The following is a 27,673-nucleotide window of genomic DNA, read 5'->3' as shown; positions in this document are numbered from 1 at the left end:
CAACCACAGATTCAGTGCATTAAAGATACAGGGAATGGTGATGCAGAAACAGAATAAAGGTGAACCCCCGTATAAGGTTCCACCTGTATCTTTCCTCCGTTCAGTGTTCTTTCTGCTCAGGGTTTTCGGTCTCTGGCTACGAAGCCTGAGGTTGGGAGTTCGATTCCACCCACCCACCCCCACCCCCGGGCCTCCCTGAAAGGGGCAGGACCCAATGATCCAGGGGGTCCCTTCTCCTCACTCGAGATGCTATTGGAAGCCAGGGATGTTTGAACAGAGGAAAAGAGCACTGTTCAAAGTTTCTCTTTTATTTTATTTTTTAAAAACCATGCATTCTGATTCGTACCCCCCCCCATTTATATAAAACTCTCAAGATCTCTCACAACCGCCATCACAAAACAAGAATTAAACAGCTAAATCAGTTTTTAAAAATGCAAGAAATGCACAGCCCTTCACAGTAGATCATTTGCCATCGTGGCCTTAAGATCGGTATGTTTTCTCGACACGGCCCCTCACGATCAAACGACGGCATCCGTGTCTGGGATCCTGGACTTCCACGCCTGTCTGTTCCACTTTAAAATCCTGCATGAAACTTCCACGGTGTCACTGAAAAGCACAGCATTTTTGCACCATTTGATCTGGCTCAAGGTGTCATACAGGTGTTACTTGGACTGCGATTCCCAGAAGCCTCCACCATTAGCTGTGCTGCCCGGGTTTCTGGGAGTTGTAGTCCAGAAACACCTGGGTTCACCCAAGATTGGGAACCCATGAATCTATATGTTTAAAAACATAATGCATCCTCTCGCTTGGTGTACTGATACTAGTTCCACCCTTTTTTAATTCACAAGAAAATGTTTCTCAGGGTTAGGATTGATGCCTTGGTATTTTCCAACTCTTTTCTCAAGGAGGGAAATGGATGAACGGAGGATATTTATCATGTTCAACATTTCCTGGCCTGTTCAAATGCTCATGTAGCACTCTCAACAAAAGGCTCATATAGTTCAGACTCAGAATCATGGGACCCTTTTTGGACTACAACTCCCAGAACCCCCTGCCCAAGTTCACTTGTTGTTGTTTAGTGGTTAAGTCGTGTCCGACTCTTCGTGACCCCATGGACCAGAGCACGCCAGGCCCTCCTTTCTTCCACGGCCTCCCGGAGTTTCGTCAAATCCATGTTGGTCGCTTTGATGACCCTGTCCATCCATCTCATCCTCTGTCGTCCCCTTCTCCTCTGGCCCTCACACTTTCCCAAAATCAGGGTCTTTTCCAGGGAGTCTTCTCTTCTCGTGAGATGGCCAAAGTACTGGAGCCTCAGCTTCAGGATCTGTCCTTCCAGTGAGCACTCGGAGTTGATTTCCTTCAAAATGGGTGGGTTTGTTCTCCTGAATTCAGTTGGTACAAGGGTGGCTGGATCTTTCTCTACATGGGGCCACTTTAGAAACCTTGCTGACCCTCCTCTCCAGGTAACCACAGGTAAGCTTTCAGTCCATGTACTTTTCACAGGGAACCAAAAAGCACTTTCGTGAGAAGAAAACGGTGCTCCAGTAGTGGGCAACCTTTTTAATGTCAAGGATCTGGCCCCCTGTCATGGAACGGTGGATGGGGCCCCGAGGTGAACGGAAGCTGCTCTGTCTGTTTTCTTGGACTTCAGGCACACCCTTTTTTATTCCTTCATTTCCCACTTCCCTCTCCTTGCAGAATGCCCAGATGACTATTGGTGAGGATCAACAGCATATTTTAATTCATTTATTCATTTTTATACCCACCGTCTAGCGAAAGGCCATTGAGCCTCGGTGGTTTGCAACGAAGTTAAAAAACCAGCCACCGTCCCAGCCGATAAAACAGTAAAATCAAACTTGTAGACAACACAAAAAATAATGAGAGTTGGTGGCAATAAAGCCGCGTGGTGTTGATAGAAAGAGGAAATACAAATGAGAGTCAACAGAAAACGATCACGGGTAAGCATATGACTAAAGGCTTCTTAAAAGCTCTGCCTTTACTAGCTTGTGAAAGGACTTGAGGGAGCGGGGCCCTGCGAAATTCAGGCAAATTTCGCCAAGACGGAGCCACCACTGAGAAGGCCCAGTTTCTCGTTCACACCTTCTGGGTCTCCTTTGGTGTAAGCACCCATAGGAGCAAAGCCTGTGAAGAACAGGTGATATGGGCAGCCGTTCTTTGGGAGGGATGTTCCGACAGTTTTAGGGCTTCGTATGTCAATACGAACACTTTGAATTTGTCCCGGAAACTTTGGAAATTAGGCTCTGAGAGAAAGGGGGGGTGTCAGTTATCCATCCTTAGGTTTCAAGGCTGAAGAGCTTTTCACCTCAATCTCTGCCTCTGGTCTGAAGACACTCGTGCAGAATCTCGCGACGCCTCATTTTACATCCCGAAGAATCGGTTGAGAAGAACATCGCTTCTTGAGTTGGCCTACAGTTGCGTGTTTTATGATGGACCAGAAATGGATCTCGGAGCCGCCAGCTTCGCTCCTGGTCAGACCTAAATAGCGACACTATTCTCAACCATGGGGGGACTGAGATATTCGTATGGGAGAGGTAAGGATTTGTTGCGTTGCTGAATTCCCTCGGAAATCTCCGCCAAGTGATTCTGGAATACCCCACAGAGACGTTTGGGCTCGTCCTCCGAGAAGTGTTGATCCGGAAAATATCCCAGGGGTCTCTGGAAAAGATGGAAAAGAAACCGTGGATGAAGATGTCTGAAAACGCCCAGTTTAGGGTCACACAGAGCTTTGGAAAAGTTCGTGGTTTTTTTCTTCTTCTGGACAAAGACTCCAGAAATCTCGTAGCCAATATGGTCACGAGCGCCGCCGCCCCCCAAATTCTCAAGCAATGGGGTTCAGCGCTACTGAATTTCTTACATCCAAAGTCCACCCCTCCATTTTCATAGACACCCACCATTTTGAACTCACAGGAGAAGGAAGGGGGAGAAACAGGTCATCGTTTCTCACATTCAAAATAAAGGCAAGACATGAAGAGGATTTTTTAAAGATTTGGGGGGGGAATTGCAAAATGCCCACCCTGACACAGAAATACAACAGTTCAGGAGGTCTGGTTACTCTTAATTTCACATTTCTCGACATGGAAACACGGGACCTCCATCCACCCCACCCCATGTTATCACTATGCGCCATCTTGGCGTCCCCGATAAAGCCTTACCCGGTCTCCCACCTCGTTGCTAAGCAACCAGAGTGAACTCAGGGCAATGCAAGTGATGTTGACCTGAGGGATGGTCTCGAGGATGCTTTCCAAGGTTGCCGTGCCCTTCACAGTGGGTGGAGGTCTCCTCATAGTTGGGGGAATATTGGGGATCCATGCCCCAAAGTCGAACTGTGGAGAAAGGAAGCAACAGGTTCAACCCCCTCCCTTCAATGTACTGGGGTGGGAAACCCGCACCCAGAGGCGAGACCTAAAGCACTGCTCACCACATGGGGATCCTTATGATGGGCTCGACAGAAACAAATTTCATTATATAGGGTGGATGTGGGATTTACAGTATTTTTCCGTGTATAAGACACCCCCATGTATAAGACGCCCCCCACTTTTCTAACCCAAAATTAAGAAATCTAAGTGGGGCTTAGCAAGTGTAGGGGGAAAGGGATCGAAGTGCTGCAGGATCGCTTTGATCCCTGCTTTCCCCTCCACTTGTTTTTGTTCTCTCCTCAGCTTACTTCCGTGTATAAGAAGACCCTCAATTTTTAGTCTAAAGATTTTAGACAAAAGTATAGTCTTATACATGGAAAAATATGGTAAGTCACTCTGTAGGCTCATTCATCGTAGTCGTGGCCCAATGGTTAGAATGTGCGCTTTCGAGACCTGGGGTCAAGCCCGCATCCGTCTGTGGCGCACGCTATCCGTCATACTATCTCAGCCTAACAAGGTTGTTGTGAAGACAAAATCACAGGGGAAGGAGAACCTTGGGCACCATCTTGAGCTCACTAGAAGACAGGCAGGAAGGGGAAAAATCTAAAAATGAAAAACATACGAGTCACAGCTGACCCACTGGAATCAAGAGGACCTAAGCTAGCTACATCTCACTGAAGCTGCGTTGATTTCAGTGGGTCTGTGCATCAAAATCTGGATCCACCCATCAGTTACTGGGTGACAAAGGGGATGGTCTTTTGGATCGGATGCTCAGGAGACCAAAAATATGGCATCCCCCCCACCCGCATGTAATGATACAACAACTTTGCTCCTTCTAGACATGTGGGACTACACATTCCATCGTCCTCAGGAAAAAAGGCCACGCTGGCTGGGAACAGTGGGAGATGTCATCCAAGATACCCCGTTGGGGAAGGTTATCCGAGCCATGTCTGCAGTTAAGACACAGCAAAATATTAGTCAAGCGTCTGGAATGAGAAGAGTTTACCACCGGGGAATTCGGCTGCTTTATTTACCACGTAGGCAAAGAAGAGGCAGAATCAACTCTTTTTCTGAGCCGACAGGGCATCGTGTTCTACAGGTATGACCTCCCGTGCTCACCTGTCCGCTGTTGACCGCGGCGTGTTGAGCCGAACAGGTGAAAATCACCATGGTTAGAAACTTGATCAGCTCCTCCACGGTTTCCAGAGACGAAGGTGCGCCCGACGTCTTCCTGCTTAGGAAAGCTTCTGTGAAGATCTCGTGAATCCAGGCCTGGAGCTCTGGATCACTCTGGACCTGCTTGTTGTTCTGATAGTAGAACCTGACCAGGCCACTGACAAAGCTGGAACACACAAGAAGAGCCCCACACCTGTAAAGATCTACCATGTCTTAAAACCACTGGCTCCCAACCTTGGGTCTCCAGATGCTCTTGGACTGCAACATCCAGGAATCCTGGCCAACAGAGTTGGTGGTGGAGGCTTCTGGGAGTTTTAATCCTAGAACCTCTGGGGACCCAACGTTGGGAACCACTGCCTTAGAGCATTAACGTAAGGCACACAAACACCTGCTATCAATGACATGGGTTGGACTATTTTCATGGACTTGATGCCCTCAGAATTCCCCAGGTAGCCTGGCCACAGTTAGCTGTAGGATTCTGGGAGTCTTAGTTTACAAAAGTAACTTCCCTACGCTGCATAATCCATTTCTCCTTCTACTGCAGAGACGGCCAACTTTGGTGGATCCAAAATCCAGCTTCCTCTCTCTCGGATGCTGTGACTCAGAGCCCCTTCTCATAACAGCCACCTGTACCTACCACGGGTTGGTCTTTACGAAACTATTGTCCGGACACAAATTTTCATTCGTACCGCCTACCCTGACTTACATCGTATCCTCACATTTTTCTTCAGGCTGGATAAAAATCAGCAATTAAAAAAAAAAATCAGATTGATTTAAGTCACTATTTAAATGGAGAAAAAAAATGATTTCTAAACACTTACATGGTCCAAAAGAAATTCAGAATTTTTTAATTCAAATCGTGATTTAAATGTTTTTAATTTCCATTTCTGATTTTGATTTAAATCGTTTCGAGTTAAATCAAATCCGCCCTGCCTTAAAAAAAAAACACCTTGGTTTTCTGAAATAACATACCAGAGACATGTGATTTCTTTCTCTTTCTTTCTTTCTTTCTTTCTTTCTTTCTTTCTTTCTTTCTTTCTTTCTTTCTTTCTTTCTTTCTTTCTTTCTTTCTTTCTTTCTTTCTTTCTTTCTTTCTTTCTTTCTTTCTTTCTTTTGAGCCTATAAATCATGGCAAAAGCCAGGTTTGCCCCCGTCTAAGATCTGAACCGGCCTTCTGACCTCTCTTTCCCAGACACTGGGGAAAGTGGCCTCTTTTTTTGGATGATGGCTTCCAGAAAACCATATGACGCACTCCGATTCCTCACTGCTCTCCATGATCTCATATATTGCTGTACAGACAACTTCTGTTTACCTGGACTGAGGTCCTTAGAATCATGGAGTGGCCTCTAATGCCATCTTTAGGTCCAAGGCAGGAACGCAAAGCAAAGCAGATCGGACAGAAGGTGATCCAATTTTTCCTCGAATACCTTCTAAATGGAAATCCAGGACCTCCTTCACAAAACCCCGACTTCTCCCAATAAACTACTGCATTGGAACCCCCACATCCAAACTCACCCCCCTACTCCTGCATCCTCTATCTTCCATCCCGTACCCTCAGTTTCATCTTCATCATGACATGCATCCACCCCACGTCCTTGATCTTCATCCCCATGACCTTTGGTTTGGTCTTCACCTCTCTATGGCGGCCCATATCTTCAGGGCATCGTCCCGGTAGTAGTAGTTTGCAACGGCGGAGACTCCCCGAGCCTCAATGTCTTCCGGGAGGCAGAGGGAGGCGTAGGTAAGCATGGAAGTCCCCTTCTTCAACAGGGGCACAATGCCTTCGTAGCCGGCAGAGGTGGCCTGAAAGAACCGCCAAGGTGGAAATCAGACCGAGTCAGGTCATGCCATCCACAGAATGTTTGTTGTGAACATCTTCCTGAGGGCAGGGGGTAGGCAGAGGTTGGAGACATTAAATTTTTTAAGACCACATCCTTCAGAAACCCCTGATCAGTAGGGACACGGTTGGGTGCTGTAGTCCCCAAAAGTAACTTTTCCATTCTCTGCCTAGGTTTAAAAATGCATGCATGCATGCATGAATGTTTATACCCCAAAACTGGCATCTACACAAGACAGTTACTGCAGTTTGAAACTGCTTTAACTCTTCTGGCTTCCTCCTATGGAATGGTAGGATTTGAAGTTTGTTGAAATTGTATGGATTCTCTTTATAGCTAACTCAGTAGAAAATTCAAGGTACAGTCATGCCCCGCTTAACGATTATCCCGTATAATGATGAATCCGCTTCACGATTTAAAACTATGTTTTAAATGGTTTTTTTTCGCTTTGCGGAACCGATTCTTCGCATTACGACGACCAAATCACCTGATCGTTGGGTTTTCAAAATGGGCACTGGGTGCTCAAAATGGCTCCCCGCTGTGCTTAGGGACGGATTCCTCGCTATACAGGCACCGAAAATGGCCACCCCTATGGAGGATCTTCGCTGGACAGTGAGTTTTTCAGCCCACTGGAATGCATTGAACAGTTTTCAATGCGTTTCAATGGGCTTTTTTATTTCGCTTTATGACGTTTTCACTCTACAGCGATTTCGCTGAAACGAATTAACGTTGTTAAGCGAGGCACCACTGTATCTCTACATATCTAAGGAATCTAGTGATTGGATCCATGGGAACTAAAGTGGAATCAAACCGCTATAATTTCTAAGTGTAGACACACTATTATTTTGTCTCTCCTCGTTCATTTATTTAAACCAGGGAGTCTGCCAGCCAATTTGGGAAAAGCACATATGCTTTGGGAGAAAACAGATAAATATTCATAGGATACATTACAACGTGAAAAAGGCCAGGCCACACGATTTGAAGAAGGCATTCAAAGACCGAAGTGGCGCCACCTTACCTGATCCATCATGCCACCTTCCTTGATGAGCCTGACTCTGGCTAAAGTATTGATCTGGAGGGTGTATCGCAGGTGGGGAATGAGAAGCTGTAGGGTGGGAGGGAAATCCGGTGAAGATCGGCACCTTGGGTTGCAAGAACGGCTTGGAAGCCAGGCAACGCCTATGTTGCTTGATGGGAGCCATCAAGTGAAACAAGGCTGATCACAGAATCATACATTCATAGACTAATTCAGTTGGAAGGGAGCCTCTAAGGCCATCCAGTCCAACCCCCTGCTCAAGGCAGGAATACAAATCAAAGCAGATCTGAGAGAGGATTGTCTAATTTTATCTCTTGAATGCCTCCAGGACTGGAGTGCTCACCAACTCCAGAAGTAGGCTTTTTAGAATTCAAGGACTACAACTTCCAGAAGTCTGCAGAAATTCCTCCCGTCAGATTTTTGGGGGCTTTAGGCAACTTCTCCCATCCTTTCAGGTATCTGCAATCTCTTTCAGCTGAGAAATAACAGCTTCTCAATGAAGACGAAGGACTTAGCTGAGTGAAGTTGGGTTCCATGAGAACTGCAAGGCACTACGGGACTTTTTAGTCTCTCTGCTTGTGATGCTCTGCACCAGGTGTCTGTCAAGAAACTACTGGGCCCATAATGCCTTGCAGCTCATCATGCGAGCTGTAGCCCATGCATGCTGAAAATCCCAATGCATAAAATAAGCATCACCTTTAGCAGTTGACAGGTATGCACAGAGACAGCCGGCTGGCTCCTGGAAGGGAAGCTAAGGCCACCCTCTCTAAAGATGGCAGTGGTGGAGGACAAAGAGGAGGGCTGGGCAGGACCAGACAGGGAGGCCCTAGGGCAGTGGGAAGGGGGGGGCATCTGTGTCGCTAAAGCACAACAAAGCTTTGAGCAGAAAAAAAGTCCATCTCTTGCATTTCCTTTTGGCCAAAAACCAAACCATGAATCGGCCAGGTCTGTGGTTGGTTTTTTCGGTACGTCGTTCAGTTTGTGCCCACCTTTACGTCTCCCATCGGAAACCCCGTTCAGGTTGCCATACGTTGGACGTGATTTGATGGCACAGAACCACAGATAATAGAAGAATAGCACGGTTGGGACAAAAATCCTGGCCAGATTGTTTTTCTGGTCAGCTCTGGTCTCCAGACGGGGGCCCAGCCCTCCCTCCCTTTTCCCATACCTTGAAGAGCGGGTGGCACATGGGGAGCTGCCGGAGCGTGACCATGGCAAAGACCTCGGCCATCAGGTGAGTCCGGAGGAGGTGGGAGAGGTTCTGGTGGACGTGGAAGTCCGCGTTCCGCACCCACATCTTTGCCAGGGTCCAGTCCCACAAGGGGTCGCTAGGAAGGAAGATGGGGCTGTCCGGCCCAGGTGTTTGGCTGAGCTAAAGAGGAGGAGAAGAAGGAGGAGGAGGAGGAGGAGGAAGAGGAGAACAAGAAGACAAAAATCTACATGTGCAATCCAAACGGGTGGCTTGCAGAGGCAAAAGGAAAAAAATCAGCTAGGTTTGGAGCTGGGAGAAGTTACTTTTGCCGACTATGGCTAGGTGGTTCTGGGAAGTCGAGGCCACAAGAGAAAGAGTTCCCCAGCTTGCATTCAACCCATCTTTGCTGGCCGTGTGGCCACCATGAGGGTTTATTGCACAAGGCTTTTCAGCTACAAAGCCCGCTTCGCCACCCTTTGTAGCTGATCCACTGAATACAAGGGGGGAAGTCACGCAGGCCAGCCGTTTGAGGGCCTGGAAAGCGGAAGAAGAGCTTTTGCAAACCACCCCACAGCGCCTTGCCTTTCACAAACACGAGTTCCCACGTTTTGCAAGATCTAAGGCACAGGCGGCTTCGGGAGCCCCAGACGGGAGGAAGCACAAGACGTTCTGGTTCGGCGCGATTTGTTTTACCTGGATAGCAATGGGGACGAGATCCCTGGAAGGTTTCTGGTAGAAAAGGCAGAGCGGAGCTGTCATGTACTGCGCCTGGCCGTCGATTGTGTTGGTCGGGATGTCCTGCAGGATCTTGTAATCAACAATGAACACGTTCCCCTTCTTTAAGGAGCAGGGAGAAAGAACAGGGGCCATTGGTATAATGACTGTGATAGGAAAACAAGTCTATCCTTCAGTTCCTATTCTGAGCTGTCCTCCCCAGAATCTGACAAGATTGCATTTTCAGTGGCTAGGCTGGCCAGCACATTCTGGGAGTTGTAGTCATGCTTCCAACTCCGGATGGGACAGCTGAACTAAGAGCTGGCGTTCCTTCTGCAATCTCTTTCTCCCGCAAAGATAGGCCATAACTGTTTCCCCTGAGAATGTCAAGATTTCGTCACCTGCACTTCCTCCCGGAGGGTGGTGGATTCGCCGAGGGACCCAGCGACCATCTCCTGGGTCACCGGGAAGTGGGCTGGGATCTCCGTGCATTTCTCAATGACCACCGGGTTGACGCCGTTCAGATACTGGTAGCCGAAGAAGGCGTCTTCCTGCCAGTGGTCGGCAACGTACTCTGAAGAGAAAAGACAGGCCGCCGGCTTGTTTTAACAGACACCGGGCGTCACTGACAAATCAGCCCTCAGTCTGGGAAACCTGGAAGTCTGGAGGAATGAGAAGCTAAGGATCGATCCTTTCACAACCTTCGGAGTGGAAAAAAATCATGCCTTAGAAAAAGAGAGGAAGACAGGCAGGCGATCAACGGGACCCCATATGGCCTCCCGGGCCCCCCCGGCACCTTTGAAGGGGGCCACAGACTGGAAACAGTTCGTCACATGCCACCTTATAAGATTCATCGCACGACTCATACAATTCCTGATTTGGCTTATATTTCTTTCATATTGTGTTTACGGTCTCGGCCAAAAAAAAGGGTTGAGCATGGCGGATCTGTAGGGTGTCGCCTCTTGCATCTGACATTAGGGAGGACAAGATGGGTTCAAACAGGAGGAGGAGGGGTCCCGGACTCCTGGGTCTCATTCGGTGTTCTCAAAACTGGGAGAGGCCAAACAGCTTTTGGGGTTAAGGGCACGGCTACCAAATAAGGGCTCTGGGTAGTAAACAAATAATATTACACCATATTTCCTAGAGGCCCGTCATCTTCTCAGCTCTGCCAGAAAAAAAGAGAAAGGATGGGACAGGCGCCTTGTTAATTAGCTGCAGTTTGCTCTCCTGGTTGACTGGATCCTGCCCAACAGGATTCAGACCAACATGTATTATTCTAAGGATTTTGTATATCTGAATATTTAATTTTTTTTAAAAAAAAAGAAGAAGTAAAGACTCATCATCTGAGCTTTTAAGATGCAGTTGAGGCCTGTAACTAGAGCTGAAGGATAAGATGTTGAATCATAGAATCACAGAATCATGGAATGGGAAGGGGCCTCTAAGGCCATCGAGTCCAACCCCTCTTGAGGCCGTTGTTGTACTGCTCTAACAGTTAAGAAGTTTTCCCCCTGATATTCAGCCTAAATGTGGCTTCATACAGCTTGAGTCCATGGTTGCATGTCCTGCACTCTGGGATGATCGAGAACAGATCCTGCCCCTCCTCTGGAGAGAGGTGATGGAGGCAGTCCTTCTGGCTTGGGAGATCAATCTTCCGAGGAATCTCAGGGTGCCGGCCGGGAGATTTTCACCTGACTGGAAATGACATAAACGCTGCTGTCCTAGCTCAGCCAAAGTGTTTGTTTTTCCAGAATGCTGCTTCTATATGTCTCGAGTTCCTACGATCCATGTGCCAGAAGGGGCGCCTACCTGAAACAGGGGTCCTGTTGAACCAGAAAACCTTCCGGATGTCTTCCAGCTTTTGCCACGACTTGTGGCACGTCATGAACCCCTTGAGTTTGATCTCCAGTCTCCTGAAGGCCAAAAAAGAACATTTGGAAGATGTAAATAGAACACACGCACGATCTTTTGAGGGTTTGGGGATACAGCTGACGTAAAGGAGAGGGCAGTTGGTCTTAGCGAAGGACTAGCAAAATCAGGTCAGGGACTGAAGCACTTCCAAGGGTTGTGGGAAAGCATCTTGAATGCTTCTGGACTTTGGCATTGGGAAGGTTCATTCCCACCCTAGTGCGTAAGCCAATAGGGAAACCTTGCCACTGATCACGGATAATGTCCCCTCGTGTTCAGTCTGTGAAAGATCACTTTGAGAGAGGCAGAATTTGGGAAAATTGCTTTGCTGATGACACAGGATATAACGACTTCCCCAAACGTTGGTCTCACTGGTGAGCTTTACAAACCACCAAACCACCCAAACATGGTGCTGAGCCAGCCCCTTTCCTGGCCTTTGCTTAGGAAACAAAATAGGTGACGGCAGACCAGAGTGTCAAAGCAATGTTTTTTCCTGTAGCGATGTATGGAAGTGAGAGATGGACCGTAAAGAAGGCTGACCGCCGAAGAATGGATGCTTTTGAATTGTGGTGCTGGAGGAAGTTCTTGAGAGTCCCCTGGACTGCAAGGAGAACAAACCTATCCGTTCTGAAGGAAATCAACCCTGAGTGCTCATTGGAAGGACAGATCCTGAAGCTGAGGCTCCAATCCTTTGGCCATCTCATGAGAAGAGAAGACTCCCTGGAAAAGCCCCTGATGTTGGGAAAGTGTGAAGGCAAGAGGAGAAGGGGATGGCAGAAGGACCTCTGTATCTGTGAGAAGAAGCCTTATTAGCCCCATGGTAGGGTACCAAGTTCCAATCCTACAGCCTTTGCCAGTAGGGCTGAAATCCTGGAGAGAGCCATGACCGCCAGTTAGAGCAGACAATCCTGATAAAAAGGACCTCTGAGTCAGCAGGAAGTTGCTCCGTGCGTCCAAACGGGCTAGGCAGAAAGACACAGCCCTCTCCCAGAATAAACACCCGCACCCAATTTAATAGGTTCCCATTCAGTTTGCCAGAGAGCACGGACTGGCATTCTACCCCCAAAATTTTCAAATCGGACGCCCCACTCACCAGCCTGGAAACTTGCTGCTAGGTATGTGGAACTACAATGACCCTCGTCCCCAGCTGCTCTGGGCGGGGAAGATGGGAGTTGTAGTCCAACATGCCTGTTGCATTAGGGAGAACTGGTTTTGCCCGTTTCCATTTCCTGCATTTGTTCAGTAGATTGGAGGGGGAGAATGAGACCGGGCGGGTAGGGGGAGAGAGAGAGAAAGAGAGAGAGAGGTGGTCAAGAGGACTAGCTGCCCATCTTAAGCACTCACGTGAGGTTTGAGCGCAGCATGAATCTGCTGACTTTGGTCAGGGAGAACTTGATGTTGGTGTCCATCTCCTGGATGCTCTCCACCGCCAGGCAACGAGGCACCCCCTGTGTAAACTCAGCCCACCTAGAGTTTGTTCGGTTTATTTAAAATTACATTTCATTCAAACAGCACACGGGAGTCACAATGAGGCCAGCTTAGCAGCCAAAAAGTGGGGAAACTCTGAGCTCTGCATCGTTCTCTGAGTCTGGCAGATGCCGTTCTTTGGACTACAGTTCCCATTGTCCCCAGGTTTTTCTGGGACCCACCTGAAGTCTGGAAAAGGTCTTATGACTTCAACCCCTAGAATCCCTTAGCAAGCCCAGGCCTGCAGGTTATGAGATTCCGAGAGTTGCAGTGATTACGAGAATAAGGACAAGAAGAATTTTTCTTGCCAGGCTTTGGGTGGGCCCCCTGTAGCTACAGGGGAGACGCATCGAGTCCTGCAAACTGATGACTATGCATGCAAATGAACAACAACAGAGAGATAGGATAATTGAAAAAAAATCTCATGATGATGCAAACTATTATTAATTATTATTATTATTATTATTATTATTATTATTATTATTATTATTATTATTTGGACTTATATACTAACAACAATAACAGAACAAACATCATCATAATAAAAGATGTGCAGGTTTGTGTTTTTGAATTGGATTCTGGGAGTTGTAGCACAAAAATGCAAGTCTGCTCAGCTCTAACATCTATCTATCTGTCTGTCTGTCTGTCTGTCTGTCTATCTGTCTGTCTGTCTGTCTGTCTATCTATCTATCTATCTATCTATCTATCTATCTATCTATCTATCTATCTATCTATCTATCTATCTATCTATCTATCTATCTATCTATCTATCTATCTATCTATCTATCTATCGCCCACCTTTCTCCTTAAAAAAGACCCAAGGTAGCTTACATCATTAATAGGCAGCATTATTACCATGGTAATTTATTTCAAAGATCACTACCGTGGTAATTACGTCCTTCTTTCTTTAACTTATATACTACATACTGGCCAACGGTGTGTAATGCTCCCTCTGCGTGGTGAAGAATTAACATTCGTAAGCTATAGATAATAAAATACCAATTATAAACATTGACCAACCATAAATAGTAAAATACAGTGGTGCCTCGCTAGACGATGATAATCCGTTCCACTGAAATCGCTGTTTAGCGAAATCATCATCTAGCGAAAAGGATTTCCCCATTGGAATGCAGTGAAACCAGTTTAATGCGTTCCAATGCGGAAGAATTGTCGTTGTCTAGCGAAGATCGGCCACAGGAAAGCCGCTTTGCAAACCACTGATCAGCTATTTAAATCGCTGTCTTGCGAAGCTTAGGTCCCGAAAACACCTGTTTTGCGAGCACGGAGGGAGCTGTCAAAATTGTTGTCTAGCGAAAAAAACTGTCATGCAGGGTAACTGCCTAGCGAGGCACCACTGTAAACCATAATACAGAAAAAAATATGAACATTGACAAACAATAAATGATAATTAAAACCATATACAGTAACTCACTAAATCTGACATAGGTTTAAACCACAATTGGACATTAATAACAACAATAATAGTGTGCCATCACCCACTGGCAGGAATCTTTTGATTTGGATTCCTGCACGGAGCAGGTGGTTGGAGCTGAAACCTTATAGGCCCCTTCCAGTTTCATGATTTTATAATTCTAAATTATTTCTAATTTATGGCAATGTTTTTTCAGGATTTTCCAGGTAGAGGAAATATTCAGAATTGATTTACCCTTCTCTTCCACTGGGGGGCGCCCTGGCACGATTGTGCAGCTGGCCCAAGGCCACCCAGGCTGGCTCTTTCTCCCAGGGAGCACCCTGGGGGAATCAAACTCCCAACCTCTGGCTCCGTGGCACACATTAATAAAAGGCACCTTTGAATAATTCCACTTTAACTACCTTCTTACAAAACTGGGAGGCAGGCCAACTGGTGAACCTCTACTGGTAATTTATTCCAAAGATTATTATCACAATGCATGCAACCTGGTAACAGTGAGAGGCTACCAATAAAAACAGCCAATAAAGGTGTGCAAACATCATACGATGCTAACCAGAAAATCCAGCAGCTGAATGTTTTATTGTGGGGCGCTGAGTTTCAGCCAGCCGGCCATGCCCTCTTCCAGATTTCTCCATTCTGTATTGTCTCCCGTTCTCTTCCTCCACCCGCACCCCCATCCGAAACTCAGCATCCAGAGGCATTTGAGGATGCTCCGTCCCCCCAAACAGTATGATCTGCTCTCCCAACAGCAGTCTGGACTTCTTAAAACTTGGGAACAACTCAAAAGTTGCTAACTCCGCTTTCTTGGACCTGAATGAGAACTACACAGCTTGGAGAAATGAATTTTTTTTAAAAAAACAACCAAGTACAGTGGGGTCTTGACTTGAGAACTTAATCCGTATTGGAAGGCGGTTCTCAAGTCAAAAAGTCTGTAAGTCAAGTCTCCATTGACCTACAGTGCATTGAAAACCGATTAATCCCGTAACAGGCCGTTTTTGTTCCATTTTGGTTTTTTTCTGGTCTGTAAGTCAAATCTCAGTCTGCAAGTCAAACCTAAATTTTGCAGCCAGAGAAGTCTGTAACTCAAAAAGTCTGTAAGTCAAGCCGTCTGTAAGTCAAGGGTCCACTGTACAGTATAAGTCCATCATCTCCCCGTCATACTGGCTGGGAGATTTTGGGAACTGGATTTTTTTTTTTAAAGGAACGTTTCCAGATTCTGGAAGCAAAAAATGCAAAAAATGCATTTTACAAGGTAAGCTGTCAGGGCTGCACCGGGTCAAAACAAAAACCTTGAAAACTAGGTGGAGACAAAGCAGAGCATTAACATGGCAAATTTAACTGAGCCATGTTTGCTGTGTAATTGTGGCTAGAACGAAACCATGCCAGTCCTTTGCCAGCATGCAAATGATGCTCCTTTCGCCTTTATGCATAGAATCTTGCATCAGAACGCAAGGCGGAGAGTGCGAATATCAAAGGCAAAAGGATTCTTACCTATAAGCCTCTCGTCTGGCCTTCAGTTCTTCTGCCCGATGTTGCAAAAGCAACGAGCTCCCAGCATCATCGCAAACCAGTTTACCTGGAAGGAGACAATTTTTTTTAAATAAAAAGTTTGCAATAAAAATACCCTCTGGCACCATCAAATCAGGACTTTTTTTGGGGAGGAGCGAAAAGAAGACCAGAAATGAGCAGTAAAAAAATCCAAAAACCCAATACAGTAAAACTGCTTCGCCATGTTCTGAACTAGGTGAAGGAACCCCCTTGAACCATGACCCTTTCAGAGAATCCAAAACTTAATGCGAAATCCCTCCAGTGCAACATCTAGGATCCCCAGCCTATGAGCCTATAGCTGGGGATTTGGGGGACTGTAGTGGTTATGCTGGCTGGGGATTTTGGGAACTGTAGTTGCTGTGCTTTTTAGGAGATCCTTCCTCCTTGTTAACTTTGAGATATAACGACAGACACTACAGCTTACTAATTACAGTGGTGCCTCGCTTAACGACATTAATTCGTTCCAGCAAAATCGCTGTAGAGTGAAAACGTCGTAAAGCGAAATGTAAAAACCCATTGAAACGCATTAAAACGTGGTTAATGCATTCCAATGGGCTAAAAACTCACAGTCCAGCGAAGATCATATGGCGGCCATTATCGGTGCCTGTATAGCGAGGAATCCATCCCTAAGCACAGCAGGGAGCCATTTTGAGCACCCAGCGGCCATTTTGAAAACCTGACGATCAGCTGTTTTGATTGTCGTAATGCGAAGAATTGGTTCCTGAAGCAGGGAACCGATCTTCGCAAAACGAAAAAACCCCATTTAGACCATTATACATTGTCGTGAAGCGGATTCACTGTAGTGCAAGGTAATCGTTAAGCGGGGCACGACTGTGTATAAATATAAATCCGATATAAATAGGCAATATATTTTCTTAGGAACAGCCAAGCCCGATGGTACTATGGGATGTGGCCACTGTTTAAACACACAGAAATCATGCACCCACATAAAACAATGGAATAACCTTTCAGGACTTCTGGAAGGGAAATAATATATCACTCAGGAAGAAAAACAGATGACAGGGGAATGTTGGACACACCCTGGGAGACATTCAGAGAAATATCCATTTAAATTAGCTTTTATGACCCTTTGCATGTATTTTCTGTATTATTTTTTCCCCTGCATCCTTTGTTTCTTCAGACTTTCCTTTCACGCGTATGTACATATTTGATTGTATCTGCTAGGTAGCATAATAAAAGATTTTCCTAGGCCCTCAATGTGCCTCATCACAGATTTTTTTTTTTTAAGAGAGAAGTCTTCACGATTTTTCCACACCGGCTGAAATGTTCTGGGAGTTGTTAATATCCAATCATTCTGCGCATTCAGAAATTTTATTTTATTTTATTACGTTCGGCGTTCAGCCTGTGGCAGGAAAAAAAAAAACCACCAAGTCTTCTTGCACTTCAAAGACTTCCCTGTTTTACAAGGTATGTGTTTTCAAAGATGGTACAACCCCCGCCCCCCCCCCCCCGTCATCTTTATGGTGCCCCAGGGATTCCCTAACCAGAATCTTACTGCCAACTGACATGCACATACAGTAAATGACAGGGTACAAGCAACAGCAGCAAATGGCTATTAATTAACAAGCTGCTGGTTGCATTGCCGGTCATGTGCCTGCTAATGGGATGAACACCCGCCCAGCATCTTGTTCATTAGCAGCCCTCTGCTGTGTTGACTTCTGCAATGGCATTTATGCAAGCATATGCCACAAGTAAGCACCCTGGCCTTTCTTGTCGCTGTGTGGATTAAAATTCCCAGAATTCCCCAGAAGACTGCAGACAAGGATTCTGGGAAACGGAATCTGAAAAGGGCAACTTTCTCAAGCAAAGCGCTCCTGTCTCAAAGGGTGGAACGGGGTGGGTTTTATGCATCTTCACGGAAGGGAAACAGGAAAGATATTCGAGCAGGCGAGGCCGCGCCGGTTTCCCACCTGTTCCCTCGCGCAACTCCAGGGTCCGGTAGCCCTCGATCCACTGGTAGCAAGGGAAGTAGTAGGTCTGGCCCTGCGGGGTGGTCAGCTGGACAAAATCGCAGAACCAGCTGTCTTCGGGGAAAAAACGGTACGGCTCTTTGTGAAGACGGACCAGCAGGAGCGGGCCGAGGTCTCGATCGCTCGGCACCTTGTACTCGTCCACCTGCGGAAAGGGAAGAAAAATGAGCCAGTGGAAAGCAGCACCGGTTGGATGACAGCCTGTCACACACCAGTTTGTGAACAGAGCACAAAATGAAGGGCGGCACAAAAATCTTTGTAATCAATAATCGGGCAAGGGAGCCTTTGTCCGTCCCAGACAACGGAATTGGGCCGCACGGTGGCCACTTCATGGACCCGCACGGTGGCCCTGTAGCCCCTCAGCTTTCCCCTACCCCCTGATTTTCTTGCCCCTCCTAAAGTCCAATCACACACCCAAGAGGCCATTGGGGTGGGGGTGTCACCTATCCTTTTGGGGTGCCGTACATGAATCCAACATGATTCTCCTGGGGGGGGGTCACTTCCTCTTTCTAAACACGGCTCTTTAAGGCCAGGAGGAGCACGACAGGGGGTTGAAATGGACCGAGAGGTCACCACTCTCCTCCAATTTAAGTTTTTGGAAGCAAAAAGTGTCCCTGTGTCTCTGTGTGTATGCATGATTGCGTTAAGGTGTCAGTTGTGAGGAGTACTCCTGGGGAGATTCAAAAATTCAGAAGTAAAAAGGGTTCCTGGGGAACAGATATATGGGGGGGGGAAGCAACTCCTCCCGAAGCCCCGGACACACACACACAGCCGCAAAATCTCACCGCGCCCGGGACGAAGTCTTTCCCCAAGTTGTTCAATGGCTGCTTGGGGCTCTCGCCCTCCGAGCCCACCAGGCTGATGGAGATGGCGTCGAAGGTCCCAGAACCCCAAAATCTTCCGGTGGCCACTTGGACTTTGTAGAGAGCCATGGCTTTCTCACCACCGTTGGATTGGGCTCCTGGACTTCTCCGGGATCCTGCCTCTTCATTCTGTGGAGCCGGAGGATAAGATCGAGCTTATAAGATTGAGCGGGGAGGGGGGGAGAAAAGGATGATGCAACTAGTAAGTTGATTTTGCAAGAAAGCAAAAGAGACCAAAAAACACACCCTTCTCTGGCCTTCGTCTCTCCCCTTGCCCCTTTGGCCTCCACCTCGCCCTGAGCGCTTTCCTTTCCTCCTGGGGGTTACGAAACATCAAGGACTCCGCACCTGAATGTCCTTGTTTTCCTCTTCCCTCCTCCTCCCCCTCCCCCTTTTCCTTTCCTGTCGTGACTTTTGCAAGGGGTGGGGAGAGAAACCCTAAAGGGAAGGGCAATCTTCTGTTTATGGATCTCATGGAGATAGTCTCAGAGGGAGTTATTTTTGGTCATTTTAGTTTATCATGGAGTTGTATTTTATGATTTTCTTTGTGGTTTTTTCCCCTTGTGAATGAATGAATGAATGAATGAATATTTGTTTCCTTGTCAGTTTGCTGTTAGTAATGAAACATCTTTATTTTTTCCTACCAGTAATGTCTCCCAAGTGAGTTACTGAGACTGTTAAGTACCACTTAATAAGAAAGGGGTGGCCGGCTCCAGGGAACCTGAAGCTACTCTGCTCCATGAATCCCTCCATTTTTGCTGCACAGCTGTGAACAAATTCAAAACTTTACAGCAACAATTTACATGCCTCCAGTCTTCTGGATCCCAAGGCCAATAATATAGTCTGGACTTTCAGGTTTTCCTTCCAGAATAAGGAGGAAGAAAGCCTTTTGAGTGGGTTGAAGGTCAAAAGGCCTGTTCGCACAAGGAGCCCTTAAGCAGAATTTTAGAGTTGGTTGTTGTGGGTTTTTCGGGCTCTTTGGCCATGTTCTGAAGGTTGTTCTTCCTAATGTTTCGCCCGTCTTTGTGGCCGGCATCTTCAGAGGACATCACTCTGTGCTCTGAAGATGCCAGCCACAGAGACTGGCGAAACGTTAGGAAGAACAACCTTCAGAACATGGCCAAAGAGCCCGAAAAACCCACAACAACCATTAGATCCCGGCCGTGAAAGCGTTCGCGAATATAGAATTTTAGAGTCATTTCGGAGATTGGGTAGCCCAGAATCTCTAGGCATTCCTGGGTATTGTAGTTTTCCAAGGTCTGTCCGACTTTATGATCGCAACCTCTTGCTTTTCATCCATTTACAGATCACAAAAAGGTTACCTGTTGCCCTTCCCGGAGGCGCCGAGATTCGTCCAGAGAGAACCTCCTTCCCTGGGATCCCAGGACATCGGTTGTGGCCTCGGAGGAACGTCTGCGAATCCCTACGGGATTGGCGTGGAGTGAATATTGGCCCCCAAAGAAAGCCCCCTTCTTCCAAGACTTGTCACTGCACGCTGTGGAAACAGGGGAAAGGAGACCAGGTTATTGTTACCTTTTCAAATATGGCCTCTTTGGGCTGGTGAGCATTTCCTGGTTCAGGGAAACAGTGGCGTCGTTCATCCGAGGTTGGAAGGAGACCAAGACAGACGGCAATATCGAAACATATTTTACAGCTCTTCAGAAAAAAGAGGGGGGGGAACTCCGGGGCTCAACGAGCTGTTAACTCATGATTTTTTTTCCTCCAGAACTGTAGAGAAATTTACGAAATTTAGATTTTCCAAAACAGCCCCATCCTCAACACCCCTATGCTCAGCTCTTGCAAACTCAAACCAGTGGCTTCCTTGAGGCAGCCAGTCCATCTTGTGGTTTGGTCTTCCTCTTTTCCTGCTTTCCTAGCCTGTTTCAACATTTTGCCCCCCCCACAGATCGTTTGGGTTTTAATTGAGTTAAAAACCCTGGAGCTAAAATGGCTGTTTTTTCCTTTGCACGCAAACCCAGGAAAACATTTGTCAAATACTCTCTCACACACAAAATCTTTTCTTTTTCTTATCTTTTTTTTTTTTTTTTTGGATGATAAAACTCTGGCTGACATATTCCGAGAGTGGTCCAAAAAAATTACTTCCCCCACTTCCGTTCTGTGTCACGCCATCCAAATCTCAAAGAACCAGCCGGACATCTATTGGAAGACATTCAACAATGTATTCATTTATTTATTTGCTGTAACAACCAGGAAGGAACAGACTAATTTTAAAAGTTAATTTTTAAAGAATTGCCTATGGATCTGCTGAAAAGAGAAGTTGTGGTTCCAGACTTCCAGTTCAGAAGTAAACTGCAGTTTGTCTTGAATAACAGAAATAACAACACAGGAAACCAGGCATCTTAAGAACTAACAGATTTATCTCAGCATGAACTTTTGTGATTTGCAACTGAGGTCAACTGGATACAAAATGACTGCAACCGAAAAGGGCTGACACAGCTACTTTGACTGAAAACTGATTCATTATATTATAGACAATTTTTGTTACACTGTCTTACCAAATCCTAACAGCCTTGGATTCAAAACACATACGGTGGTGCCCCGTTCTGAAAAAATCCGTTCTGAAAAAATCGTCGCTATACGGATTTGTCGCTATGCGGAACAAAAAAGCCCATAGGAATGCATTAAAACATGTTTAATGCGTTCCTATGGGCTAAAAACTCACCATTATGTGAAAATCCTCCATATGGCTGCCATTCTCGCTGCCCGGTAAGCGAGGAAAGGGCGTTAAAACACTGCGGGCAGCCATTTTTTTACCCGGCGGCTGTTTTGGAACTGCCGATCAGCTGTTAGAAAAAGCATCGCTATGCAAAAATCAGTAAGTGAAACAGCTTACTGATCATTGCAAAAAAGCCATCGCTATGCAGATTCATCGTTAAACGGGGCGCCCGTTATGTGGTGCACCACTGTACATGGATGGCATTATGCTGGAAGACCATGTCCCTAAGTGGGGTGTGATCCTGGAACCAGATTTCTCTATGGGGAAGCAAATATTGTTGTTGTTTAGTCGTTAAGTCATGTCCGACTCTTTGTGACCCCATGGAACAGAGCATGCCAGGCCCTCCTGTCTTCCACGGCCTCCCGGAGTTGGGTCAAAGAAGCAAATATTAGCCATGGCTAAATCTGCCTTTTCTCAACTGCAGATGGCGGAATTCTAAAACTTCCTCTATCTGTCAGTGTTCATCCTGATCTATGTAGATCGGACCCCCATGCCTACTCTTGAATAAGGCAGCAAGCAAACCAGGATCTTAAGTGACACAGTCTAAGTTTAACCTAGTTACCCAGAAAATAGTTTATATCACCTTCCAATAATTCTGCACCTTTTAACATCCCTCTATGTATTAAAGATCTGTCAGAAGGTCTCCAGATAACCACAGTGAAAAATCTATCAATATGGAATAAAACTCCAGTATGGAGCGTGGTCTATGTGGGATTAAATCCTCCTTGAATCCATGCACACACAGGAGAAATAAAGAGGTCTGCTTATTTTTTGGAAGGAAATTCAGCAAGGGTCGCTTATCCACCATAAAAATATGTGATGATGGGAGGTAGCCGCTATGCTGATATTTCTGCTAAGGCACAGGATCTCTTTCAGAAGGTAAAATGGATCTAACTCTACATTTATCAGATTCAGTATATGATTTCTGCTGCCGTGGCCTACGTCAGTGGCCCTTACCAAGGTGGCCAGAGAGCCTTACCTGTCGGTGTGGGGTTTCTGATGCCGAAAACTCTGCAGGCCCCGGGCAGGACTTTCCAGTGCTCCTGCAGCCCCCGAAAGGCCGTAAACCTCATCTTTTCATCCCTTTAAAAAGAGGGGGGAAAATGACTTTTTGAGTCAACCAGGCAAAACTTGAAGGGAAACAGAACACATCCCTTATTCGGCAAAAACAGTAGCATGGAAACCTGACTTTTAAAAGGAGGAAAATGTCAGCGATTTTAAAGTGGATAGCCTCTGGTCCAATAACCCAGAAAAATAAGAGGGGAGCGATCTACAGACGGAATGTCTTTAGACTCTGGAACTCCCTGCCACTGGAGGCCAGCCTGGCCCCATTCTGGCTCTCCTTCTGCAAGCAGATAAAAGACCTTTCTCTTCAGGAAAGCTTTCAGTGACCGGCTGCCTGAGTGGGTTTTTTTTAAATGTATGGTTGTGCCTTTCTGCTTTGAATGTGTCTTTAGTATTGCTTTTGTTGACCATTTCTTGGTGTGATATTTGTTTGGTCCTGTTTAGTATTTATTTACTTATTGCTTTTAGCTTTAAATGTCATCATTTACTGACTTAACCCGCCTTGGGTCCCTTTGAAGAAGAAATGTGGGATAAGAATATTTTAGAGAAATTAGATAAATAAATTACTAATATGTTGCTTCCATTAAAAAAAAACATTTAATATACTTTACCTGTTGTAAGAGGCCACCTCTTTTTTTGTAAAGAAAAAGATAAGCAATCAAGCATCTATGGAACGGATTAAACCACAAGCCACACTGCAAGCTTTAAAAATTGGCAGGCTGATGTCTGTCAGGGCAGCCAAAGTGGCCTGGCAGTGACCTTCTGAAACACCAATTTGGGTTTGCTTCCCTCCTCCCCAGAAAAAAAAATATATGGGTGGATGGGAGAATTACACCTCATGGAAGCCTCCTGGCAGAGTGATTGATTGATTGATTGATTGATTGATTGATTGATTGATTCATTCATTCATTCATTCATTCATTCATTCATTCAAAATATTTTTACCCCTCTGTTCTCCTTAAAAGGTCCCAAAGTGAGCCACTTTTCCAACAGATCATGGGTCCCTGGGCTCAATATCCTATTTGGAAAAACTCTAGGTCGTTTTTCATTGTTTTAGCCCCTCGGAGGATTGTAGGGTCGCCCTCCAGGTTCTGGGTACCCATGATGGGCCTGCTGATTCAGCCCACCTGGTCTGGAAAAGTTTTGACTCATAAGCAGAGAAGGGAGGCAGAGGAGCATGGGTTACTTCGACAGCGCTCTTCCACTACTCAGACCAGTCTGAATGCAGTGCAACACACACACACACACACACACACACACACACACACACACACACACACACACACCCCTCTCCTTCCAAAGGCCAGGCTCCCAATGCACCATTATTTGATTGCCCGCACTCCAGACTCTGCCAAACCAGAGCCCTTCCAGAGAAGCCCGTCTGGTTCCCATCATCCCCAAGCCGGCAGGGCTGGCTGAGAGTGATGGGTGTTGGACTCCACACCTCTCCAGAGGGCTCCAGGAATGTCTCTGCCCGTGAACGCCCTGCAGGGGAGAGAGACCAGCACGGAGAGGTGGAGGAAGGGAAGGGGGGGGGAACCGCAGGGAAGAGGGAGGGAGGCGGTCCTGCCTTGATGGGAACTGTAGTCCCACTCCTCCAGAGGGTGCTGGAGGGGAGCGGCAGCTGGGCGAGGCGCAGCGGATACGGGAAAGAGAGAGAAAGAGAGAGAGAAAACACCCGGGCAGAGACCAGAGAAGGCAGGTGCCCAGGATGATGGGACCTGTAGTCGAACCGTCTGCAGGGAACGAGCAGGGCAGCAAATAAAAAAAAGCCCCCCTTTCTCTCTCTCTCGGCCCTCCAGCCACGGGGAAAAGTTACTTTTTTGGGAAAACCACCACCACCACTATCCCCGGCCACCCTTCCAGCGGAGGCATGCTGGGACTTGTAGTCTTCCCCACCACCACCCGTGCAGGGTCTGAGCCCAAGGTTTGGTCTTTTTGGGGGGTGTTTTGGGGGGTGTCGGGGAGAGCCTCCCCCTGCCCGGTCCCGGTGCCCCCCCTCCAGTCCTCACCCCTCTCTCTGCCCTCCGGCCGTCGGGTGCCAGATGCGCGGGGAAGGCGCGCCCCGGGTGCCCCTCGCTGCCTGGCTGGCTGGCTGGCTGGCTCCCCGCTCGCCTTCTCGCCTCCTCCTTCCTCCTCCTCTTCCTCGTCGGTCCCGGGAGGAGCCCTGCCCGGCGCAGGGAGGAGCCCCGCGGGGCCACCCGTGCCGAGGAAGCGGCTGCGGGGCGTGTGAACGCGCCCTTCCCGGGTCAACACCCTCCCGCCAGGCGGGCCGGGCCGGGCTCCGCTCCCGGAGCCTTTTCCGCTCCCTCCTGCCCGCGGGGCAAAAAAAAGGAACCCGAGGACGGAGGAGCGGAGCCCCCGGTTGCCAACTGACCGGGCTGCTTCCCGCGCCTCTGCCGCGAACAGTCGTTGGATTAAAAAAAAAAAATCAGCCAGGAGACAACAACACCGGTCGGGGACAGGCGAGGGTCCGCCACCGCTGGCCTTCTTTCTCGGGTGGTTGGGGACGATGGGAGGTGTTGTCCAGCCTTTATGGAAGACCCGGGGATGGAGGGGGACGGGCTTTGCAGGTTGCTGCCCGACCAATAAAGCCCCCCGAGGGACGGGGCTGGAGGAAAAGCGTCGATCCATCTCACAAAAACAGAGGAGCCAAAAAGGGCTGGAGTTTGTGGTTAGCTAGAAATCCCAGATCTCTCCTCATTCACACAAAGCATAGGAGAGGAAGATGAACCCGTGTAGGGTGGGTATCTTTTTTTTTTAACCTACAAAGACTCTTGTGGCTTCTTAAAGCTGAAATGGTTTTGATCAGCCGGGGGGACCCTTCTTCAAACATCTGGCAGGCCACACAAGCTTATGCCTGATAAAAATGGAGTCGGCTTTTGGATGCCACCAGATTCTTGATCCATCTCCTTGCCACAAAGGCTAGTAGCTTGTTGTTACATTCCCCCCCCCCAGATGGACTTCACCATGACCCCAGAAATGTTTGCAAAACTTTCATTAAGAAATTAATTGCGCAGGGTCCTTCTGTTCGAGCAGCTTTTTTTTAAACTGTGCAGATGGCAAAAAATAAACTGGAACGGAAAATAAATAGAGGATGGAGCCACAGACCAAGCAGAACTTTCTAAGAGACCAAGGGAAAAAAAAACATGCAAGGTGGGAGGAGACCTCATGAAATCTAGACAATTCACCCTTTCTTTCTCCCTCCCGGGTTGGCCAAAACTAGGTTGGCACAACGGTCTTCCAAAATCAGTCGCCAAACGGCTTCCTCGCAGATTTTGTTGGGCGTGCCACCCCTTGTCTCCCTCCCTTCGTGTGATTTTTTTAGCAATGTGTCCGCCAAAAATGAATGGAAGAGGATTTGCTGAGACAGAAGGACCCCTAAAGTATGGGTTGAAAGCTATTTCAGAGGGCGAGGAGGCCTCGTTTGGTGGCCCCAGGCGTTGAGTGGCCTGAGGCAAAGAAAGATGCCATCCATCGTCCCAACGAAGAAGCCACCTGGACGACCGGTTAAATCTCATTTCAACCCTAGCTTGTGGGGCAACCCCCCCTTCATGATCTTGATGCTCTATGAGCCACCCAGAGCAGATTCCCAAATCTAGAGGGGCAGGGTAAAAAGGGAACTAACTAACTAACTAACTAACTAACTAACTAACTAACTAACTAAATAAATAAATAGATAGATAGATAGATAGATAGATAGATAGATAGATAGATAGATAGATAGATAGATAGATAGATAGATAGATAGATAGATAGATAAATAAATAAATAAATAAATAAAAAAATAAAAAAAATAAAATAAAATAAAATAAAATAAAATAAAATTGCCATGAGGGAAGGCTGCCCATTTAGAGGCCCCCGAGACAGGTGCCGTGTGTGGTGTATACACAGGTGTGTCCTCCAAGGTGGGCAAACACCCAGGGAGCGGAGGAGAAAGAGGCCGAGGCCGCCACCTCCCGGGATCTGCTGCCCGAAACGGCGGCTCGCCCTGTCTAACAGCAGGACCGGCCTGTCTGTGCCCTCACAGGAGCAGAAAACGTGGGCAGAAAGGAGGGACACGGGCTTTCCCCCATTTGTGTTGTTCTGGTGTCAATGGCATCACCCAGGAGGCGAGGGGGTGAGTGGGATCCAGGAGCGTCTTTCTGGGACCACGGGTGGCGTGACTGCTGATTTTTTTTTCTTCCAACCCACCCCATTTTCCTGTCAGAAGAATCGTCGGGAACGGCACCTCTTGGGCACCTCGCCCCACGGATGCCCCGTAGAGGTACGTATTCTGGAAGGAAGACGATGAGGCTTTCCCTGTCCTATGGCCCTCCACAAAAAGTTAAAGATTGACCGCTTCTTGGCTTTCTAACCCCCCCCCCATTTGTTCATATCTCCTTCAGGAGATGGGGGCCTAAGCCCCTCCGGTCCGGGCCATGCGCCTCGTGCCATGAGTTGTGGTCTTCAATCTAGTTTTGTTTATTTTCTATCCCATGTTTTTCTAAATAACCCTAGTCACCTTGGTTTAAGTGCAGCGGTCTGCCTTTTGATCGCTCCCAAATACAGAAGAAAGACAGTGAGTTTCAAAACTCACAGGAACACTCATGCTAACTATGTGGTATATAACGTCGACGTTGGCTCGGGCATGTTTTGAGAATGGCTGATGGTCGGATTCCGAAAGATCTCCTGGATGGAGAATGAGTGCAGGGAAATCGCCCCAGAGGGAGACCACAGCGGCGATACAAGGACATCTGCAAACGGGATCTGAAGGCCTTAGGAATGGACCTCAACAGATGGGAAACCCTGACCTCTGAGCGTTCAGCCTGGAGGCAGGCGCTGCATCGTGGCCTCTCCCAATTTGAAGAGATCCTTGTCCAGCAGGCTGAGGCAAAGAGGAAGTCCTGAAAGCAGCAAAATCAGGGAGATGGACAGGGGACAGATTGTATTTGTCTTCCGTGTGGAAGGGATGGTCACTCTCAAATTGGCCTCCTCAGTCCCGAGTAGACGTGGTCTAGAGGGGCGGGGTATAAATTTAATAAATAAAATAAAATAAATAATAGACGCTGTTCCAAGACCTTCATACAGAGCACGTGACCCTTGTCTCTTGAGACTGAAGGATGCCTACACTGAATTTTACCTATAGGTCCTATACATCCATAATTTCAAATTGTGCAGTGCTCTGTTACAAATGAAGACAGCAAATCATCGATGCATTTCATCCCAGACTGCAGAAAAGTTATTTTGAGGGAGAGTGATCCAAATATGAACTTTTCCGCCTCTGTATTCAGAAAGTCCTAGCCTGGAGGTGGTGAACTTCTTCTGGTGCTGTTCCACAGCACATTCCTCTCTC

At 47.3% G+C, this 27,673-nt stretch overlaps 1 protein-coding gene across 2 annotated transcripts; it reads right to left on the bottom strand.

The window, feature by feature from the left end:
• Positions 1-292: 292 nt before the first annotated feature.
• LOC110088292 (hydroperoxide isomerase ALOXE3) lies at positions 293-24,906 on the bottom strand. Of its 2 annotated transcripts, XM_072977135.2 has the most exons (16): positions 24,351-24,906; positions 22,253-22,356; positions 19,859-20,031; positions 18,459-18,665; positions 17,614-17,818; positions 15,626-15,710; positions 12,580-12,702; positions 11,137-11,240; positions 9,732-9,904; positions 9,310-9,453; positions 8,593-8,796; positions 7,407-7,493; positions 6,187-6,356; positions 4,497-4,719; positions 3,174-3,344; positions 293-2,676 (listed from the first exon to the last, which is right to left on the bottom strand). In XM_072977135.2, exons 2-16 carry the CDS (start codon positions 22,344-22,346, stop codon positions 2,497-2,499), a joined length of 2,343 nt encoding a protein of 780 aa, XP_072833236.2. In that variant the 5' UTR covers positions 22,347-22,356; positions 24,351-24,906; the 3' UTR covers positions 293-2,496. The 2 variants fall into 2 exon arrangements, with proteins under 2 accessions (XP_072833236.2, XP_072833238.2); XM_072977137.2 differs by lacking the exons at positions 22,253-22,356; positions 24,351-24,906 and having other exon boundaries at positions 18,459-18,691; positions 19,859-19,984.
• Positions 24,907-27,673: the final 2,767 nt, after the last annotated feature.

The sequence above is a fragment of the Pogona vitticeps genome, chromosome 6, assembly GCF_051106095.1.
Source record: "Pogona vitticeps strain Pit_001003342236 chromosome 6, PviZW2.1, whole genome shotgun sequence".
Classification (NCBI taxonomy): Eukaryota; Metazoa; Chordata; class Lepidosauria; order Squamata; family Agamidae; genus Pogona; species Pogona vitticeps.
This window is presented reverse-complemented; position numbering and strand designations above follow the sequence as displayed.

Coding starts and splice junctions, on each gene's coding strand:
- LOC110088292 (XM_072977135.2), bottom strand. CDS start 22,346: ATGAGGTTTACGGCCTTTCGGGGGCTGCAGGAGCACTGGAAAGTCCTG. Junction 9,454..9,731: donor CCCTCCGGGAGGAAGTGCAG/GTGACGAAATCT, acceptor TGCTCCTTAAAG/AAGGGGAACGTGTTCATTGT. Junction 2,677..3,173: donor GCAACGAGGTGGGAGACCGG/GTAAGGCTTTAT, acceptor CATCTTTTCCAG/AGACCCCTGGGATATTTTCC.